Source organism: Sturnus vulgaris, chromosome 1, assembly GCF_052056855.1.
Source record: "Sturnus vulgaris isolate bStuVul1 chromosome 1, bStuVul1.hap1, whole genome shotgun sequence".
In the NCBI taxonomy this organism is placed as follows: domain Eukaryota; kingdom Metazoa; phylum Chordata; class Aves; order Passeriformes; family Sturnidae; genus Sturnus; species Sturnus vulgaris.
The window spans coordinates 85,567,544-85,589,303 of record NC_142243.1 but is presented as its reverse complement, the minus strand read 5'-3'; the positions used below and the strand labels follow the sequence as shown (position 1 = coordinate 85,589,303).

General features: G+C 40.0%; 2 protein-coding genes across 2 annotated transcripts; one reads left to right on the top strand and one right to left on the bottom strand.

Annotated features, from left to right (window-relative positions):
* Positions 1 to 2,859: 2,859 nt before the first annotated feature.
* ATPSCKMT (ATP synthase c subunit lysine N-methyltransferase) lies at positions 2,860 to 12,796 on the bottom strand. The gene is made up of 5 exons (XM_014872320.2): positions 12,608 to 12,796; positions 11,910 to 12,181; positions 9,865 to 10,002; positions 9,074 to 9,124; positions 2,860 to 4,260 (listed from the first exon to the last, which is right to left on the bottom strand). The coding sequence occupies exons 2-5, from the start codon at positions 12,174 to 12,176 to the stop codon at positions 4,063 to 4,065; spliced, it is 654 nt and encodes a 217-aa protein (XP_014727806.1). The 5' UTR covers positions 12,177 to 12,181; positions 12,608 to 12,796; the 3' UTR covers positions 2,860 to 4,062.
* A 103-nt stretch (positions 12,797 to 12,899) lies between these two features.
* Positions 12,900 to 20,977, top strand: CCT5 (chaperonin containing TCP1 subunit 5). Its single transcript, XM_014872321.2, has 11 exons — positions 12,900 to 13,130; positions 14,083 to 14,143; positions 14,235 to 14,399; positions 14,891 to 15,089; positions 15,840 to 16,032; positions 16,928 to 17,077; positions 17,404 to 17,523; positions 17,920 to 18,105; positions 19,070 to 19,207; positions 19,581 to 19,761; positions 20,693 to 20,977. The coding sequence occupies exons 1-11, from the start codon at positions 13,026 to 13,028 to the stop codon at positions 20,818 to 20,820; spliced, it is 1,626 nt and encodes a 541-aa protein (XP_014727807.1). The 5' UTR covers positions 12,900 to 13,025; the 3' UTR covers positions 20,821 to 20,977.
* The last annotated feature ends 783 nt before the right edge of the window (positions 20,978 to 21,760 follow it).

The following is a 21,760-nucleotide window of genomic DNA, read 5'->3' as shown; positions in this document are numbered from 1 at the left end:
GAACGAAGAAAACATTCGTAGGTGTGACCCTGACCGTTACTATTTACAAACAAATTAAATTCTACAGTATTTCAGGAAAGCATTAAACATTCAGTAATGTAACGCTTTTTTTTTTTTGCTAAAATCTGGCAGGACAAGGAAAAAAATAAAACAACTTCCAAAAGTGTTTCTTTCCCAGAAGTGATTCTACTAGAAGATACAGAGATAAGCTATAGGTTTTTCTGTGTATCTAAATTACTTAGGTATTGAATAGCATGTGTAGCTTGAACGTTTCCTCCTTTTGGCTTCAGACCTACACTATAATTTGATTATGGTAATTTTCTTTCCTAGTTTTCAGAATAAACAATTTTTTATTCTGAAGCACCATATCAACAAAATCATAATACATTACCTTAGCAACTGGAAGTGTATCAACATAATAATCCATACCGTGATAACTAAAGTCACAGTTAAGTATTTAATCTTGAAAACTATCAAATTAATATAGCAAGTGATAGAAAATGACAATATGTCAACAAAATGATTTCCCAGTCCTCCTGTGTAAATTAGAATACTTTGCTTTCCATTTCACACTTAAGCCATGGAAACAGGAAATACAGCACATTTCCTTATATCATAAGGAATCCCAAACCTTCAGACTACTGCCTAATTCAGTGTAGGCCCCCAAAAGTAAGCCAGAGCAAGAAACAGCCCTCTGCTTTACTTTAAAACAATCATAAATCTCTCCTTGCCTGAAGGACAGCACTAAGTACTCCTAAAGCTCAGGTCATCATGTCATTAATTCTGTTGTGTCCTCCTCAAAAAGTATTCCTGGAGCAATAGGTGGTAACTAGGAAGCGCACATCCCAAAACCTTTACCACAGGCAAAAATGAGAAATTCAGTTTTACCTTTTAACAGGTAAAGGTTAATGCAATAGAAAAATATATAGTCAAACACAGGAGAAAAGTAAATAACTGCTTAATTCCCTACAAACTAAATTAAGTGAAAGCAGATTGTAGAAACCTGGATGAAATCACTGTACTGCAGACGAGTCATAGACAATTCAATGTAGCAAAATATTTTGCCTCCTCTCTTATGATCATTCAGGGAAGAACTTTGCTTAATTAGCTAATTTCCCCTTTGTTAGTATCTTTATGTTAGAAATTATTTCAGATTTACTTTGTCTGAAGTTCCAGTTTTATGGCCTTGGTATATTAAATTCAAGGCATTTTAGATAAGCCACTCTATCCCTGTCCTGTCACACTATCTCTGTGTAATGATTGTAACACTTAAATTATTATAGGAAGAATTTAGTGCAGTTTTTATAAGATGCTTTATGCATTCTTGCAGGGAAAAGCTGCAAGACTGCTTACCAGACAGTGGTGTTTTTCAGTACACACAGTCTCCATGTTCACAGTTGTGCCTTGCCATGCAAGGCTGAAATCAGCTCTCCTTTGCACACTACTGACACATTTGCCCCTTTCTTCTCCTGCTCTATGTACATTTTCAGGGCAAAACCACGCTTCATTTCAAATCCTCAGTGTAGGTTTATATTTAACTTCTTCCTGTCCCCTCACATCCAAAACAAAAAGCATTGGTACAAGCATCATTGTAGACTACACATCCCAAATATCACCCAACTTCTCTTCAAATCAGATTCTACAGACCAGCCAAATTTGCTTTCCCAATCTGATAAAACGTCAGACTTTGTCTTTACCTCAAATTGTAGGGTCTCAGCACTTCTCTTGGACTGAGCTGATTTTAGTTATGGTAATGACTGCCTTAAAATCAGGCGACAATTGTCCAGCTTGTTTTAGCTTCATTCTATGGGTAACATATATGCAAAGATCTGAAAAACTTACATAGTTACTGCTTAACGAAAAGGCTGTATGTTAACTGAGGCCAGGGGAGGCTAACCAAGAATTTTCACTAATTGCTAATGGGTGAAAATAGTAAAACTTTACCTGAGAACCAGAAAAAAAGAATGAGTAAGCAGACCATTATACAACAGAAAGGTGGTGTAACAATGGCAGAAAAGGAAAACACCAATGCAGTGACAGTACCCCACTGCAAACCAGTATCAGCAAAAGGACAGGGAGAACTTGCTTCACTTAAAAGGAAAAGACACACAGTGATACCATGAGTTTCTGAGATCTCATCATATAGAAAAATAGAAAGGAAAACAAGTCTACTTGAAAACCTTCCTTCTCAACTCACTATAAATTAAATGAAGTTTAATCAGATTTAGCCAAACTAGCCAGAACAACTAGCTCTAGAATCAGAGACAGCCTTCACGTATTCAAGTGAGCAATTCTCATCTGTATCTTTATCCAAAGTTTGAGCACACAGAAATGATGGCACTTCACTGAGAAGTAAATGACTTGAAACCTTTCCTAAATCAGAAAGATTAGAAAAAATCATGGTCATCTGCAACAGCTTACACCAATAAGAGTTCGGTAAGAGCATCCTTCTGCACTTTCGTGTTCACATAAGTTGTCCCGGTTGCAGGGAGGAGTCAGAGCTCAGCACCATGACCAGGCTGCTACTCTGCACCATACATGCCATTGGTGGAGGGTATGTTTTCTGAAGGAAAACCCTGGTGCTCCACTGGGAGTTGGCCATTTTGCCTGCCCAGCCACCATGCTGCCTTTGCCTGAGGAAGCCACATAGACATGATCTTATTCATTGACCATTATTCTTGTTCCAAATGGTGAACACCCATTTTTGTCAGTAAAATGCCTTCTTTTTGTATCCTTTTGCTACCAATATTGCTGTTGTTACTGTGCCCTGTCTTATTCTTGCTTTGTGTTTTCAGTAAATTGCTACCTCAACCCGTAATTTCTGCTTTTGCCCCTCGCTTACTGAAAGAGGCAAAGGGCTGCAGCTTACTTGGAGTTTATTTTCCAGCTGATGCTAAAATAGAACACAAGTTAAATAAAAATACATTAATATAATCAGAGGCAGCACTTGTATTAATGACCAAACAACTTGTTGTATTTGTCCATTTTGTCATACTCAACTTTTAAAAGTACACATTCAAGGCTGCAGTGTGAAACATTGGTGTCATCATCATATTCCATCTGGATCAGTTTTGTGTATGCAGCATTAAGTACTTGGCATACATAATTCAGACATTTTGGAAATACAGCTCATTTGAGGAGCCACTTGCACACCATTCCAACACCAGTACCAAATACTCTGTAGGGTCAGAAAGAATGTACATATTAAGTTCACAAAATTGAACATTTGAACTTACACATATATTCCTCTTAACTGTAGTGAATGATGTTTTAACTCCTTTTCCATAGTGAAGTTTTTCCAGGTCTATAAAAACTTCTTCATAATTTTTGACTAACTACATATTCTGCTTTCAGTTGGGAGTTAATTTTCTTCCTATTAGCTGGTACAGCGCTGTGGTTTGGACTTAGAAAAGACTAATTCTGATAACAAACTAATGGTTTTAGTTGATGCTGAGCAGTGCTTATTTCAAGCCAAGGACTTTTTAGTTTCTCATGTTCTGCCAACAAGTAGATCTGCAAGAAGCCAGGAGGAAGCATGGCTAGGACAGCTGAGCTGAACTGGCCAAAGGGATATTCCACACCATGACCTGTATATAAACTGGGGAGAGTTGGCAAGAAGGGACCAGTCACTGCTCTGGGATGGGTGGGCAACTACCAGTGGGTAGTGAGCAAAGGTATTGTGCTTGTTTTTCTTGGGTTTTACTCCTCTCTTGGTGTTGTTACTATTAGCAAATTTATTTCAATTATTAAACTATTCCTATCTCAATACATAGGCAGGGGTATAACTTTTTTTTTTTAGTTTTCCTTCCCATCCTACTGGGGAGTCTAGGGGCTGGGATGAGTGAATATCTGTGTGGTACTTCACTGTTAGATGGGGTTAAACCAGAACACCATATTAAGCCTTTTAACTACACCTTTCAGTAACCTTTGTGTGCTGTCAGACAACCACTGTACTTTAGTTCTTATAGTGAATACACATCTTCATATGCCAGAGCTCTGTCCATGTTAATCTTATCTTCGACAGGTCCAGTCAAAGCTAAAAATTTCTGTAAGAAATTAGATTTAAGATTCTGTCTCCGGTGTAATTTCCAAACTTTTTGTTTCACATCCTCTAGAATGTTTCAAATCGTAGGCCCACACAGTGTCTATTCCCTCTCCAGTGGTATGATCTGGAATCCAGCAAGGGAAAGGAAAGCGACAAGCAATGATTCTGGTATTACATTCAAGTTCTTCTTCCAGCTTCTTCTCCAGCTGTGGCATCTGTTGAATTACAAGAAAATACTCTCAGAAACAGTAAAAAATAGGAGCATTCTCTTTAGAATCTAATTCAGGTGTTGAAGAGAAATTCGAGATTTGAGTAATTTTTTTTTTGAAAAGTCTTAGGAAAGAATTCATGAAATATATATTGGCTTTGATGCCTTAACAAAGAATATCAAAAACCAGAAAATGGTTATTGTGCCCCAGCTGGTGAGATCAAGGAAATAATAACTTTAAGATCTAAAAATTAAATTAAAACTCATAAATTATCCCTTAAATTAAAAACAAACAAACAAACAAAACTTTTAAAAAACCCAAAAACTCAAAAAATCCCTAAAACTTCAGGGAAAAGACTTTGCATGTCCCAATTCACAAGTCTATTCAGCGGGATTCTTCTCCGAGGGAATCAAAGTTCAGCTCCCTGAATTTATGCTATTTATGACACCCTACGGTTCATGAGCTACTGTATGATACTCAAAGGTCATCACTGTTCAAAATTCACAGTCTAATCCCAAAACTGATCCTGGGGCACTCAAAACATCATATAGACAACAACCCAAAGCAAACATTCTGCTGTCACTCTATGGTAAAATAGTGTTATGTTAAATAATACTGAAATTGAGCTTAGTTGAATCTGCACCATATATATGCACATGAATCCCTTCAACAGCATTCCATGAAACAGAATGTAGAATCCTGGAATGGTTTGGACTGTAAGGGACCTTTAAAGGCAATCCAGCTGAATGCCCCTGCCATGGGCTGGGACTCTTCAACTAGATCAGGTTGCTCAGAGCCCCATCCAGACCCCATCTACTGCCTCTCTGGTCAACCCGTTCCAGTATTCCACCATCCTACTCATTAAATTTTTCTTACTTATATCTAATATGAATCTGCCTCTTCTAATTTAAAATTATTACCCTTTGTCCTGTACCTACAGGCCCTACTAAAAAGTTTGTTGCCACCTTGTTACAAGCCCCCTTTAAGTATTAAAAGGCCACAATAAGGCCTCCCCAGAGTCAAGTCTCCAGGCTGAATAACCCAATTCTCTCAGCCTGCCTTGATAGGAAAGGAGCTCCTCTGAACCCACTCCAACAGGTCCACATCTGTTGTGTGCTGGGATGCCCAGAGATGAATGAAGCACTCCAAGGGGGGTCCCACCAGAGCAGAACAGAGGGACAGAATCCCCTCCCTCCCCTGTTGGCCACTGTGCTTTAGATGCAGCCCAGGACACATTTGGTTTTCTGGGCTGTGAGTGCCCATGGCTGGGTCATGTCCAGCCTCTCATCCACCAGCACCCCCAAGTCCTTCTGGGCAGGACTGCTCTGGATCTGTTCATCCTCCAGTCTGTGTTAGTACTTGGGATTACCCTGACCCAGGTGTAGCACCTTGCACTTGGTCTTGTTAAACCTAGTGAGATTCCCATAGGCCCATGTCTTGTCCAAATCCCTCTGGATGGCATCCTGTCCTTGAGGCATATCAACTGCACCACTCAGCTTGGTGTCATCTGCAAAGTTTTCTGAGAGTGCACTCAATCTCACCATTTTATGTCGCTAATGAAGATATTAGGCAGGACTGCTCCTAATAGAGACCCCTGATGAACACCAATTGTAACTGATCTTCATCTGGACATTGAGACATTGACCCCCTGAATGCAGCTATCCAGACAATTCCTTATCCACTCAACAGTCCATCCACCAAATCCATCTCTCCCCAATTTAGAGAGCAGGATGCTGAGGGGAACCATGTCACATACTACCATGCAACTCTCCTTAGTTGAACATGTACAGTCCAGCTTTCCTCCATTCACAAAAATTGAGATTATATGAAAGTCAGGGGAAATATAACTACTTTTCTAGAACAGAGCAACACCCTGACCAGTCAGATGTTCTTTTTCTAATAAGTGCTTTGCAAATTCTGCCATGGATTATTAAAACATATAGACTTAAAAGAAATTTCTTTTCCATCCAAGATAGTGATTATGTTCTAGGAAAAAAAAAGAAACCTAACAGATTTAGCCACTTTTGTCCTTTAGAAAAGTTTGATGGTATGTTTAAACAGATCAGCAGTGCACATCCATTTGGAGTTTCTTTTATTCTTACATATTGTAGCTATCTGAATGAATAATTTTAACAGCAAATTCTACGGGCTACTTCTGTTACATGTAAAAAACTATTTACTTTAGTTATCATGATGCAATGTTTAAATATTTAAAAAATTAAAAGGGCAGTAGTTATCTACAAATTTAACTGAATTTAAGTCACAAAGACAAAAATAGGTAGAATTTCACCAAAAAAGATAAAATAAACAAAACCAAAAGAATATTATGAGAAAATAAGACTGACTAAAGAAAAGATATTTCCAAAGGCTACAAAGAGCTTCCACTATCACATACATGCAGGGTGTGCCTTTGATGTAATATCCTATTATAGCTACATTTAAGCTAACAATGGAATATTTTAGGAAAATTACAGTCATAGATCTAATATACAAAAGAGTTACCTCCAAATATTTTTAAGGCTCTGATTTCATCCACACTGCTAATGCTTTGAAACACTTTTGCTGCCTTAAACACCTAGAAAAATAAGCCTACTAGCACCTTAAACAAACCAGAAAAATAAGCCCACTTTGTTATCTAAAACTGAGTTGAGACACTAGAAAAATTTTTACTACAGAAAATATAAATAGAGACATGGACTAATTTTTTAGGAGTAATTATGAAAATTAGTGACACTGCATGTCCATATTAGCACAAATTAGAAAGCATCATTAATAGTTCAGCCAAGTTTAGTCAAAAAGAATTATATGCTTTGAACCAGTCAAACAAGTTTTTAATCTAAATATATCAGTTACATTAGGTGTTACAATCATACTGTATTTTATGTGAAGCCAAGGATGGGGGAATTTTTTGAAGTGCCAACATAGATGCATAGCTTAGTCAACCTTTTGTACAGTATATAATCAGTTGAAATACACAGGAGCTGCAAACATGAACACCTGGCAAGAATTCCATCATCCTAGCCTGAACAAGTAAGTCTCTCTCCACAATAACTCAGACATAAACACACCTTCCCCCCAGATGCTTGCAAGAACAAGAGAGGTCTTAGTCTTCCCTGAAGATCAATAAATTCAGGTTTTTAAAGCTAATCTTGGATATGAAATAAAAGCACTGTGTGAAAGCATCAAATCAGGCCAGCATTATTAAAAAAGCAAAAGAGATCTGTTGTTCCTCAGTAAAAAAGAATAAATGTTCTAAGGTTTCTAGAAAATTAATTTAGTCATTCAGGAGGCTGAGCATTAACAACTTCCAAAGTAAATTTAAAGGGGATCATAAGCAAATAAATGCTCAGGAAATACAGAGGTTCATATGTTTGCATCTGTTGCATTTATGACAGTACTTTTGCTGAAAGAATTTAACCTAGTATTTACTGGATCTACAAAAGTTATTCTGAGCCCTATAGCTACCCTTTCTATCCCAGCTGTTACTAACGTATCCCGCTTTATTACATTCAAAAGTTAATTCAGTATTTCTGCTGGGTTTACTCACAATTTTCCCAGGGCATTTGTTTATTCGTAGTTTACAAAGTCAGCTTTCCTCACTAGCACTTTTCCCTTCGGTGCAATTCAGAATTCCGGACTGCAAATCCAAACGTTTCCAGTGCCCCCTGCCGGAACGCAGGCAAGGGGAGCACTTAACACCCAGGGCTGGCAGCGTGAGGAAGATCCCAGTGCTCACTAATATCCCACCCGTATCCACTTCAGCTTCCAATATGGGTTACAATTGGAATCTGAAGTAGAGTTTTACTTCTGATGCTGTTGAAAGAAACAAACAAACAAAAAAAGCACAGAATAGGAAGTGCTTTCTGCTGCAGAAATGTTTTCAGTGTACGCTGTATGGTATGGCATCACATAAAGCTCTTCACTCACTGCATCCTACACCTGCCTTAGCAAAGGAACAAGCACAGGCTGACAGAATTGGGTTTGTCCAGCCTGGAAAAAGAGAAGGCTTCAGGAGGCAGCATCTCAGTACCTGAAGGAGCCTTCAAGATGGAGAGGGACCATCTGCCTACAAGCACATGTAGTGACAGGACAAGGGGGAAGGGCTTCAAACTGAAAGACAGTAGGGTTAGATTTGGTATAAGGAAGAAATTTTTCATATGAGATTGGTAAGGCATTGGAAGAGGTTGCCCAGAGAAGTTGTGGATGCTCTAGCCACAGAATTTGTCAAACCAGGTTGAATGGAGCTTTGAGGAACCTGGTCTAGTCAAAAGTGTCCCTGCTCATGGCAGGGGCATTGGAACTAGAGAAGGTTGCGTGGAGACCCCATAGCAACCTTCCAGTATCAGAAGGGAGCGTACAGGGAAGCCCTAGAGGGTCTCTCTACCAGGAACTGTAGAGATAGGACAAGGGAAAATGGATAAAAATTGAAAGGGAAATTTAGGTTAGACATTAGGAAGAAATTCTTTACTGTGAGGGTGGTGAGACAGTAGAACAGGTTGCCCAGGGAGGTTCTGGATGCCCCAACCCTGGCATTGTTCAAAGCCAGGCTGGAAAAGGCATTGAGCAACCTGGTCTAGTGGGAAGTACCCCATGCACAGGGGGGTTGGGACTTGATATTTAAGGTCCCTTCCAACCCTTAATATTCCATGATTCTATGATTATTACTGACTACCTTTGACCATCTGCAGGTTGATTCATTTTGCAGATTAACATATTAACGCTGAATGCCTTAGCATTAAAATAATTAAACATTGTAACAAATAATTAGACCATATAATAAAATTATATAATAAAAATGAAAAATAAGCAGTAAGCTTACCATCTGAGGTACTCCAAAAACAACAACATTTCTATAATGGGAAAAAGAAACCTAAAATAAAATTTGAGAACAAATCTTATTGAAAATGGCATTTATAGTTGGAGAAATTCTCACCATTCTTTTCTCCTAATCCCTCTGGCTGCACTTCTTTCAACAGAGATTTAGACCAAAAATATGTAAGGAGATCCCTTACCAACTTTTCATCACAAAAATGTCCACATAAAGAAAACTTTATATTGCTGAACAGCAAAAAACTTCTACCGTCTGGCCAAGAATATGAAATAGCAATTCTAGAAGCACAGAAAGCATTAATTTAGAAAATACCTACATGACTTTACTAATAACCAAAGGATTCTTTTCACAACTCCTGTATGTGATAAAATAATGTATGCTTTAAGTTTGCCCTTTCTTTTGTTAAATGTTAGCTAGCTATCAAAACTTTCTAGGCATTTTAATTACTGAGTTCTTCCACTCAGTGCCATGAAGTCCTCCTATGCTCCTCTCTGAACACAAACACCCCCACAGCCAAAAAAAAAAACCCCTCCCATATAATTCATCAAGCCCAGGCTTGCTCAAGGAGCCTCTACTGATAAAGGAAGCACTTGAATAAAGCACAAAAGCAGAATAGCATACTGAGCCATAGAAACCAGATTCCTAGCAAAAGTACTTTGCTCAAAGCCCAATATAGCACCTTGTGGTCAGACAGTATTTAGCTCTTTCAGGAAAGTATTTCCAAACTTATAAAATCTCTCAATCATCCCAGATTCATTCTTACATAATTCACAACCTACCTTCCATAAGTCTGAAATATAAAATTTGGTGTTCTGATGTACTCCATCTCTCCAGGCACGATATCTGGAGTACCAGACTAGCCAGGGATTCAATTCATAACCAACAGCCTGGAATCCCTTTTTTGCAGCTGCTATCACCTACATGGAAGAAAATAAATCTTCACTTAGAAACATAAAAGTCTATTCACCTAAACAGGAGTACACAGTTATATTTAAAATATAAATCAAAGGAAAGCACTTTTCTAAGTCACCCTGGTTTTAATGCCCAACAGATTAGCTGTATAGAGAACAAAAACTCGAAACTACATTTTACTATTATTATTATACTAGCCCAACTGAAATATAGTCAGGCATACAGAATGAAAACAAACATTTACAGGGCAAAGCTGGGAGCTTGCAGTACATTTGTGATTTACATAAATTTTAATTTAACACATTCATGACACTGTCTGGGAATTGAAGAGTACCAACACTGATCATGGAGAGAACAGCGATCAAAAGCTCAAAGTTAGACCACTTGTTTGAAAAGCAGCGAGGGACAGGCACTTGAGCAGCCCCTGAATCAGAACCAAAATGACATACCAGTAGAAAGAATCTGAAAGTAATCTGTTGATCTACATTTTAAAAAAATTAAAAAAGCACTGATTTCTACAATCAGGCTTAAGACATAATTTAAAAGGTTACTGCCAACTTCTAATCAGGAATCACCTGATGAATTATCAATTACAAAACAAGCAAGGTAAAATCAGAAAGTACACATTTCTTAACAGAACTTCTCAAACAGCCTTACCTGGACTGTGTATTTCACGCTGTTAAAATAATGCATCTTCCATCACACACAAAGCACTTGCAAATTCACCAAAAGAATCTGACATTTTTACCACACTTGGAAATGTGGTAAATATTTTCATATTTATCCACCGATTATACCTGAGTACGTGCTAAATAATTAAAAGCATCTGAACAGACTTTTTTCAGAACAGATGCATCAAGGAAGCACCAAGCATTCAGTTTTAGGCACCTGGCTTTCCAAATAGTCTTCAGTCTCCATTTAGGCATCTATATAATATATCAGAATTAATGACACATTACCTATTGAAGTTAGATACCTCTAATGAGAGTCAGGAGCCAGAATGATGAACAGAGAGGACATCAGAAACAGCAGTTATCTCATGCCTAAGTTTTTTGGTCTTTTTCCTACCCAGGCAACAATTCAAGCAATCTGCACAGATTTGGGATTCCAAATAATTTTTTTTTATATGGACAAATAGTTGACTCATTCACATAAAACATGGACAAAGGCAGCATTCAAGAACTTGCATGTTTCCATCAAAAACGACCATCCTGTTGCTAAATCTGACTTGAAGCAGACAGTTATGAAAAAGCACACAAAATGTCACAGCAACAGAAGAAAAACCAAACCACACCATTCTCCACTGTATCCTCACCACATTTCACAAACTGGGGCTCACACAATACCCTGGAAACACAGTACCATTTTTTCTTTCATGATTCTCACAATTTCTCTTGGTGTTTATTCTAGTTTCACTACGTGGATTTGGAAGTGAGGGAGCCAGCACTGCACAAAGGTGTGAAGACTACAGTTTTAACCACACCACTATTTTTATTTTCGTAATCCAACTTTCATTGTTCGTTTCTTTTTGCACTTCTATCACATTTATCCATTAAGCATCTCACAGTTTGCTGCAGCTACACACTTTGTGGAATTGAAGCTTTGTCAATCAGTACCAAGACTCAAAAGATTGCATCTTTTCAAGTGAATGCACTGTGGTTCCCTCCAGTCACCACAATGACATTTTGTCCACTACCTTGGTCAAGCTACAGGTAAGACTGCAGCAAAAACTATTTATTACTCATCAAAACTGAACATAAACTTTTCTCAGCTTGAATCCATTTTATAAGACTCAGACACAAACCACCAGATGCCAGAGACAACACATCTTGAAGTGTGAGAAAACGCAGCCCCAGTACTTTGGCACTTTTTTAAGAGGTGATGTAAAAGGAAGGCAACATCCATAACTTACAATGCGGCCATCCCCGCTACCAATGTCAACTAGGGAGCCGCTTCTGTTTTCCAACATTTTCAGGACGTTCTGGATCTGAGCGGCGGTAGCAGGAACGAAGGGCAGGCACACCTTCCTCAGAGCCGGGGTCACGAAGGGGGTGGCCACAGCATAGAGGGCCACCAAGGTCCCTCCCACCCCGGCCGTGACCAGCAGCCCCCAGCTGCTCCTCCGGGAGCCTCCCTCGCCCTCCTCCCGCGGGATCTCCTGCGCCAGCGCCGGGGACATCGCTCCTGGGGACGAACACACAGTGTTTTCGCTCACTTGATACAAATCGGTATCTTGTAGCAAAAGCTAGGTCGTAACAGAGGAAAAAGACTGCCGTATACCGCTTCAACCGATCGCAGGGAAATGCTACAGCTGCTGAAAAGCTGAGGCACGAGGGGGCAGGAATGCGGATTTCATTTGAACCCCTGGCCCTCCACACGCGGGCGGGCAGCAGCGCGCCCCAGAACAGCTCAAGGGCGGCGCAGGCAGGAACTTCCCCGCCACAGACCGCCCGGGAGCCGCGACGGGGACACGTCCACGAGTTACTGCTCCTCCTTTGCGGAGGAACTTTTCCCTGGGACATAGCGATATTCACCACCACACACCCCAACTTGCCAATAACCGACCTAGGGTTATGCCTGGCCTGCAACACTTATAGGGAAGGGCCGTACCACTTCGCTACGGAGGAGTGGGGGACTGAAACCTTTCCGAAGGCGCTCCGGAGAGAAGCGCCGCGCACGCTTTTTCCACTGGGTGTCTGTCTTCCCTCCTTCGCCCTCACATCACCCGGCGCACCCGGCTGCCGCCTCGCCCTGCGCCCATATTCCACCTCGTTCAGTACATCCTCCCTTCTTCCCTCCCCGCCCCGCCCCCGAGAGCCGGGGGTGCGGCCGCAAGCGCCGCGCTCCTCCCCCGGCGCCGGGCGGCTTCCAGAAGGCTCCGCTGGGGGCGCCACAAAGGTCCCGTCCGCGAAATAAGGCGCGAGTGTGGCTGCTGCGCAGGCGCGGGGCCGTGCGCGGTGTCGCGACGGGCGCGGCGGCTTCCGGGCAGTGCGCGCGGGCGGCGACGATCGGAGCAGGCGGCGCAGCCATGTCGGCCATGGGGACTCTGGCGTTTGACGAGTATGGGCGGCCTTTCCTCATCCTTAAGGACCAGGAGCGCAAGACGCGCCTCATGGGGTTGGAGGCGCTCAAGGTGAGCGAGCGGGGTGGCCGCCGGGGCCGCCCGCGGGCCCATGCAGGCTGGGCCGCGGCGCGCCATGCCGTGCTGTGCCGTACCATGCTGCCGCGAGAGGCAGGAGGATGGAGCCCCTGGGGCGAGGCGCTGCCGCGCTCAGCGCCAGCCCCGCCCGAGGCGCAGGGCGGATGGAGCTTGGACTAGGCCCGTAAGCGGGATGAGATGGAGGAAGAGTGAAAGCATCGCTCTGGGGCTGGGAATCCGCGAGACGGCGTCCGTGGGGTGTCTGTGATGTGGATCTGCCCCGGAGCTGCGGGGCTTTGGGGCCGTCACCCCCGTGGGTGCAGCGCGCCCCTGCCCGTGGCTCCTTCCCAGCTCCCCTTTGCTCCATGCCTTAGACTGCCGCATGGAGCTCGGCCGCTGAAGGAAGGCCGGGGCTGAGTGCGGGTGGTACAAATCCCGACGGAAGAAGGGAGCGGACACTGGAACAGAGAGGCTGTGGGTGCCACATTCCTGGCAGTGTTCAGGGGAAGGTTGAATGGGGCACTGAGCAACCTGGTCTAGTGGAAGGTGTTCCTGCCCCTGACAGGGGTTGGGACTTGGATGATCTTCAAGGTCCCTTTCAAGCCAAACCATCTTGTGATGATTCTGTGATGGGTAAAATTAAACTGCCTTCTCTTTTTAGCTTTGCGAGCCTCTGTTGCTCCCTGCTTTGAGCGTTAGGGCTGTCATTTGGCTGCTTTGCTTTTGTATGCTTTAGCAGAGCCACTGCAATCAATACAAGAGAAGACATAGGAAATGTTACTGTCATGAAACCAACACACACATACTGATTCTTTTTCAATCATAGTTGTTATCAGTTAAATTACAGCATTTGAGTTACTCACTGTGTTTTCCTTAGCTTAATATTGTGATTTTGGAATGCATGATAACGACTTAACTTCTGTCTTTATTATCCTTTGTTTTACAGTCTCACATAATGGCAGCAAAGGCTGTAGCAAGTACTCTGAGGACATCCCTTGGGCCCAATGGTAACAATGAAAAATTTTTAGTGGTTCTCAGTAATTGTTGGAGGGGGGATTTTCAAAATTTTCCTTCATCCTTTGAACGTATGTTTTTCAGGATTAGATAAAATGATGGTGGACAAGGATGGTGAGGTGACTGTAACAAATGATGGTGCTACCATCCTGAATATGATGGATGTGGATCACCAGATAGCCAAACTTATGGTGGAGCTGGCTAAATCTCAAGATGATGAGATTGGGGATGGAACTACTGGAGTCGTTGGTAAGAAAGTATTTTAAATTTAGCTTCCCTTTTTCAGGTTTAAAATCAAGCTGCTTCAGGTGGAAAAAAAGATGTGAGAAATAATAGCTTTTCTGTAGCACTTCTGTGGAGTATTTCTTGTTGCAGTAGTCCTGTCAATTCTTGTAGTAGACGTCTTCTAATCAGGAAGAAGTCTTCTGTGCCTTTTCAAAGTCTGGTTACATTTTAAGGTAGTGCTGAGAGCCCCCTTGGTACTTTCAAAAATTTTCTGCATAATTTTCTTCTCTAATCTCTTTGTCTTGCCTTGATGTCTGTACTTCATTTTGTTCTTAACATAATGTGGTTTTCTTGCTAAGCAAAGCAAGTAGGGGTTTTTAATGTTTTTTGTTATTTAGGAAACCTTGAGCTCTTAAAATATTGCAGAAAAATCAGAAAGTGTGCTTTTTTAATCTGTTGATAATGTACTTAAAATTATGCTCCAATCAAGAATAAAACTGGTTTTTTTTTAATAGTTCTGGCTGGGGCATTACTGGAACAGGCTGAGCAGTTGCTAGATCGAGGCATTCACCCCATCAGAATAGCAGACGGTTATGAGCAGGCAGCACGCATTGCTATTGAGCATCTAGACAAAATCAGTGACAGCTTCCCCGTGGATCCACAGAACATTGAGCCTCTGATCCAGACAGCAAAGACAACTCTGGGCTCTAAAGTGTAAGTCACAAAAACTGAATATTGAATGAATATTTACCCTTCACTTGAAAACTCTCTGCATGGAAAGGAGAAATCCTGGTGTTTGCTGGATTATTAAATTGTTCGTTGCTGAAGTGCTGCTGAAGGCTCTTCTATCTTTTGGCTAATTCTTCAGTGGACTCCTGTCACAGGATAAGAAATTGTGAATCGTTTGTCTCCAAAGGGTCAATTCCATGAAGTTAAAGACCTGCAGCATCAATTTCATTCTAACCTGTTAGTTCCAGGTTTCTGCATCATAGCAGGTTCCAAAAGTAATGTGAATCTGTTAAAAATAATAGCATGTCATCTTTCGAGTTTTCTTCTACTAGAAAAATTTTAACTTAGGATGGTTCCATAAGTTCATTTTCCTTTATGGGTTCTATGTGTAGTTCATAAATTCAGATATTGGAAGGGCTTCTTTTCCAGGGTTGCCTTAATGTTTCTTGAATGTTCTTTAGTAGTTTAGTTCTCCTGAGTTGTTCCAAATCTGTGTTGAGTTTCCATTGACAAAGGTTCCTCACACCAACCATATTGTATGCTCTGTTTTCTGCCATAGTCAGCACCTTCTATTTCTGTGAACAAACAAGCAGGACCCCCTCTTTTAATATAGTGTGCAAAAGTTGATTGCTGTAGTGGTACTTCTTGCTGTTTTAAGGTTGATTGATAGAATTATATCTTTCTTCCAAGTTATGCAAATAGAGTACGACTTGATTGTATTTTTTTCCAACCTAGAGTGAACCGCTGTCACAGGCAAATGGCAGAGATTGCTGTGAATGCTGTACTGACAGTAGCAGACATGGAACGTAAAGATGTTGATTTTGAGCTGATAAAAGTGCAAGGCAAAGTGGGTGGTAGACTGGAAGATACACAGTTGGTTAAAGGAGTGATTGTGGATAAAGACTTCAGTCATCCACAGATGCCTAAAGTAAGTGATGTCCTTGTGTGTGTCGTTTGTGTGTAATGGCTTAAACAAGAATTTCTAGCCTACCTCAAATGTCGCCCTAGCAATTGTTAAGTATTTACAGTCTTGTGGCTTGGCTTGGCTTTTCACCCATATATCAACAGAGGAAGGGGCAAGTAGCAGGAATTTTTTTGTATTGGAAGAGAACAAGTTAGAATTCACAACAATACTGAGAAATTGTGATGGAAGAGAGGAATTACTGTACTGCTAAGTGAGGACAGGTGCAGGGTTCTGTGTTACGTAGAAATATTTATCCCTGGTGTGTCATATGCTTAATATGCTTAGTGCAATGCAGTGTCGAGATTCTTAAACTTTGTGAATTGCCATGTTGTCCTGTTTGGAGCACCCCAGAAGCTGTCCTTGTTTTATGTTTGGCATAGGTAAGGTCTCCAAGTCTTTGAGCAGTGTACTTCAAGAAAACTTCTACTGTTCTAAAATATTTATCTAGCAAGTAACAGTGTTAGTCTTGTAAAAAGGAAGACTAATGAAAAATAACAAGCCATGTAATAGTTAAAACATTACAAAGATGAGTAGTATTCACAGTGGTCACAGTGGATAGGGATGGTTTAATTGAATTTTTCTTTTGTTTTTTAAACATTAAACCATAAGAAGGCATGACTGGTAAAGATTAAGGGCTTAAACAGTGTATTGGAGCTTTGGAATTTGTTCTAAATGGTTTATTGAGACTATTGACAGAATAATTTAGTTATACTTAGTTAACTTTAGAATAAGTCAGATGATCTTCACATTTTCTCCTGTATTTGTGTTTATAAAGATCCATCTGTATGCTTTGCAAATACAAGAAAGAGCTATTAATGAGGTCAAAAATCATCTCTTTTTTTTTTTTTTAATTGCCCAGGAGCTAAAAGATGCTAAAATTGCAATCCTTACTTGTCCATTTGAACCACCTAAGCCTAAAACCAAACATAAGCTTGATGTCACATCTGTGGATGATTACAAGGCACTGCAGAAATATGAAAAAGAGAAGTTTGAAGAGATGGTGAAGCAGGTATTCTTTAGGATTATTTCTGTTTTCTTTGTCTTTCATAGCCTTTAGCAACAAACAGCATAGTGCATTGATTTATTCCTGTAAATGAGCTGCTAATCCTTGTGGGAAGTAACATAGAAGCAGTTGTAATTGTATGAATCAAAGTTAATTTAATGTAAGAAAGAGATACCAGCTTGGTTTAAGATACATTTTGATCTCTGTATGTGCCAGAGGGTTCTTCTTGATAATTGTCTTTTGAGAAAATTGGGAGAATTAAAAACATGAAGAGTGTTTTTAATTCCTTTATTAGTTCTGATGAGAAGGTTGATGATTTGTGTTGCTTTTAGATAAAAGACACTGGTGCAAACCTTGCCATTTGCCAGTGGGGTTTTGATGATGAGGCAAATCACTTGCTGCTCCAGAATGAGCTGCCTGCTGTGCGTTGGGTTGGTGGACCTGAAATAGAAGTAAGTGAACTGGGCTTTGTACCAGTTGTTAAAACTTTTATGAAGTAATAGGCTGTAACAGCTGAAAGTTCAGGCTTTCTGGGTGTAACTGCATAACTGAGTATATGGGTGGGTATTGGAGAAAAATCATTGGGGATTTGGGAGAAGAAACTACCATTAAAGGGGTTGTGGTTTATAGGACGATGTGTATGTTTCTTAATAGTTTTAGGTGTCTAGGAATGTTTCTTCTTTAGTTCTGCTGTTTGCAGAAACAAAACATTGGCTGAAGTACTTTTAAGTGATGGCAAGATAACCTTTTGGAGTAGGCATTTGACAGATGCTTTTCCATTAGTTTTATATTCTGAAAAACACCATGGAAAAATCCTATTAAAATAACTCATGGCTGCTTGACTTCAGTTAATCGCCATTGCGACGGGAGGGCGCATCGTGCCTCGCTTCTGCGAGCTCACGGCAGAGAAACTCGGCTTTGCGGGCGTCGTCCGGGAGATCTCCTTCGGGACAACCAAGGACAGAATGCTGCTTATCGAGCAGTGCCAGAACTCCAGAGCTGTGACCATTTTCATTAGAGGAGGAAATAAAATGGTGAGATCCTTGCTTTAAGACATAGTTGCAGAATGTGTAGTTTCTTTGTAAAGCGTCTTAGTGTGGGTAAGTAGGAAGGGGTAGTAAGGCTTGTAGGCAGTTAGAACTGTGTGTCAGAAATAAGTTGTTAGATTTACATCTTATGTTTTTAAATGAAAACTTTAGTTTTCTCTCTATTAGACCATCTAGTTCATAAATATAGAGATAATTTTACCTGTGGATGCTCTTAATTTTTTTTCTCAGGAGAAGGTCAGTTTTAGGAGTAAAGGCATATTAGCATCTTTGAAAGATTTGGTTTTATTGTAGACCTGGTTGTATCACTTCTGATTTAGTCAAAATAATTTCAAATAAAACCCCCAAACTACTGCAAACTATATATCCTCACACCCTATATCCCCCCCACTCTCCCTGAATTGGGACCACTTTAAGTGCTCATGTACTTAAACTGGGTTTTGGTTGCACTATTAGTGTTAAATTATATTTACTATAGGTCAAGTCCTACTTTAAATTAAAAACCTTTGGAAAAAAAGAGCATACTCTAGTCTGAAATTTCAAGAAAGCAGAAATACTACTTTAAAGGTTAGTGTTTTCATTAAATCTCCTGCATTTGTTCAAATGAGAAGTGCACAGATACTGCAGTCTGACAATAATGTTGGCATTTAAAGTTCAGTGTTTTGTGTCTTGTAAACATGCAATATTGAAAACCTTCCCATGTAAGTTTTTTAATTTCAAATTACAGATTTAACAAATAACTGTATTTTTGTGCATATTTTTTATTCTTTGCCACTGTATGTGTAACAGTCTCTGTTTTTAAGTAGTATAACATAGCAATAATAGAGCTGCATTGGAGCCATGAAAAAAAACCTTAGAGTTTATTTGCAGTTTCCACATCTGTATTAGGAACTACATCTTCACAGCCTTCAGAAGTGTGTATTGTCCAGCACGTGCTGTTGTGTAATTGCAGATCATCGAAGAAGCAAAGCGCTCTCTTCATGACGCCTTGTGTGTAATCCGGAATCTTGTTCGTGACAATCGTATTGTGTATGGTGGTGGTGCAGCTGAAATATCTTGTGCCTTGGCAGTCAGTGAGGCAGCAGATAAGGTAAGAAAGGAACAGTTAAAACTTTTCTTTAATGCATGAAGGATTGAGCCTGCCTTAAGAGATTCCAGGAGAACTTCAAAGATTTTTCAAACAGTTCTATAACATGCACTTGCTGACATTCCCTGATAAAGAGTGTTAAAAGTTCTTCCCGTCTCTGTAAAAAATCATTACCAATACTTTTTTTCCTTCTGTATTAGGAGCAGTTTAATTTTTTTTAATTCTCAAGTAGTTATGATTCAGAGATAGTTGTTCAGTTACTGTATTCCAAATAAAATCTGCTTATTGTTTGAATGTATTTTATATCTAGTATGAAAATCTGCTCTTACTAACACTGGAGTTTATAGGTTATGAATTTGAATTTCTTTTCCTCTAGTGCCCATCTTTGGAACAGTATGCTGTGAGAGCTTTTGCAGATGCCCTGGAGGTAATTCCCATGGCCCTCTCAGAGAACAGTGGTATGAATCCAATACAGACAATGACCGAAGTGCGGGCAAGGCAGGTGAAAGAAAACAATCCTGCCCTGGGCATTGACTGTTTGCAGAAAGGAACAAATGGTAAGAACTGCAATGTTTTTAGGAGAAGGAGGAGCATAAAAGCTTTTCTTTCTCACAAGATAAAAATGTTCAGTGTGGTTTTTTTTAAACCTTTGCATCGCTTGAATTATTCTAACTTTTGTGCCTTGCCATAATAAATGGGAATGTGTTTGGAGAGTAAATCTATGTCTAGCATGAGGAAAATGTATAATTGTCTGAAAACCTGTTCGGTGGCAAGATTAGTTGAAGATGTTGACTGATACTGTAGTACAAGAAAGAAGGCTGCTCTTCGGATGAGGCAAGAAGGCTATGCTTTAAATACTGCAGTTTTAGTGAACCAGAATACACTGCAGTCCTAAAAACTGTTGTTTTGAGAAACAGATTGTGAAGAAGTAAACAAAAGGCTGGAAATCTTTGTAGACAGTGGCGTTCACACCAGTATGTCTGCATATATAAACCTGGAGCAAATATATGAAAACTAAGAAGCCAGTGTATAAAACCTTATTTTCAACTGGATCTACACTTTTCACTTTCTCTTGTTTTTTTCAGAAAATGATGTGGTAAACTGTAATTTGTACATTCATAACCCTTCTTCGATTAGGTATTCTGTTTGATGGCATTTGACCTTTCACTTCTTTAGCACTTGCTCAGCCTTTAGGGTGCTTTTATGTTTATGGAAATTTTGCTTTTCACCATTCTGCATTACTTTTTGAAAAGCACAACCTAGTGGGGAAAAGAGTTCTATCTTAATGTCCTAAGATCTTTGGTAAGAACCCAGATGTAGAATTCTAGTTTGTGCAAACTATGTTTGTAAACCACAGTGGCCAGGAGTAGTAATTTCAAAATGTTCTTTGAAATTATGTGGAATTTATTGTTACTAATTACTAACACTTACAGGTTAAGTGTTCATGATTTCACGAGGGTGTCTAATTCATCTGCTTCTTTTTGGCAGATATGAAGCAGCAGCATGTTATAGAAACCTTGATTGGTAAGAAACAGCAGATTTCTCTGGCAACTCAGGTTGTTAGAATGATCCTGAAGATTGATGATATCCGTAGACCTGGAGAATCTGAAGAGTGAAGGTTGAAAAGCAGGAAACATTAAGGGGCCACAGCAGTAGCGAAGACGGTAGTATTCTGATGCTTCATCTTCAGCTATTTATTCTGGACACTTTTTGTTTCACATACTGTAACGGCTAGTTGTTGGAAATAAAACAATTTAGCACTGGTGATTTCAAGACTTGTTTCAGAAGTATTGTTGCATCTTTTCTTAAACAGGTGTGAATATTCATAGAAAATAGTTCCTGAATGGTATAGGGGGAAAAAAAACACAAATAATGCAGCCATAAAATTTAATGGGTAATTTTGCATTGTTCCTTATGGAGAAAGCCCACAGATTCTCATTTTAAGAGGTCTGTCACTATTTTAATTAATTAATTAAGTATTAACTAATTATTTTAGCCTCCAGTAATTCTCATATGTTAAATATATTAAATATGAAGTTTCAATCTGAAGATTTAAAGGAACTGTATTCCATGCTTCCAGTTGCTTCAGTTTTTTTTCTCTTCTTGTTCTGTTCCTGGTTTATGAGGGTTAGGGAGGGATTTTCTTCCAGGCGTATGTATACACATTGAGCCAAGTGAGGGTTTTTCCCAGAACTTTGTCTGTAGTACCACATTTGAGTGCACTTATTCAAGTATGATCTTAGAGTGCTAGAGTAAAACTGATTAGTAAGGTGCCTTGCCTGTGAAACAATCAGCAAGCAACAAGTGGTAGACCAGAACTAATGCACAATTTCTTAGAAAGATTTCAAAAGGAAGGGAAGTGTTACAAATACCATCTTGGTATTACTTGTGTTACATAGGGCAGAGGAAGCTCTTTGCTGGCCACTGTTTGCTAGCAGGTCATGTTCTGATTGGTTTTTGCTGCAACTACCTCGCTTGAGTCAAACAAAACCCTTCAGTGAGTGTTGATAGAGGAAGAAAGGTAGAAACAACAAGTTCACTAGTTACAAGGCTGCT

What these genes read in the sequence shown, in the direction of transcription:
- ATPSCKMT (XM_014872320.2), bottom strand. Translation starts at nt 12,176, where the DNA reads ATGTCCCCGGCGCTGGCGCAGGAGATCCCGCGGGAGGAGGGCGAGGGA. An exon ending in ATATTTCAGACTTATGGAAG is followed by an intron (nt 9,125 to 9,864) that starts GTAGGTTGTGAA and finishes ATTTTATTTTAG; the next exon opens with GTTTCTTTTTCCCATTATAG. An exon ending in TTTTTGGAGTACCTCAGATG is followed by an intron (nt 4,261 to 9,073) that starts GTAAGCTTACTG and finishes GTAATTCAACAG; the next exon opens with ATGCCACAGCTGGAGAAGAA.
- CCT5 (XM_014872321.2), top strand. Translation starts at nt 13,026, where the DNA reads ATGTCGGCCATGGGGACTCTGGCGTTTGACGAGTATGGGCGGCCTTTC. An exon ending in TGGAACTACTGGAGTCGTTG is followed by an intron (nt 14,400 to 14,890) that starts GTAAGAAAGTAT and finishes TTTTTTTAATAG; the next exon opens with TTCTGGCTGGGGCATTACTG. An exon ending in TTAGAGGAGGAAATAAAATG is followed by an intron (nt 18,106 to 19,069) that starts GTGAGATCCTTG and finishes GTGTAATTGCAG; the next exon opens with ATCATCGAAGAAGCAAAGCG.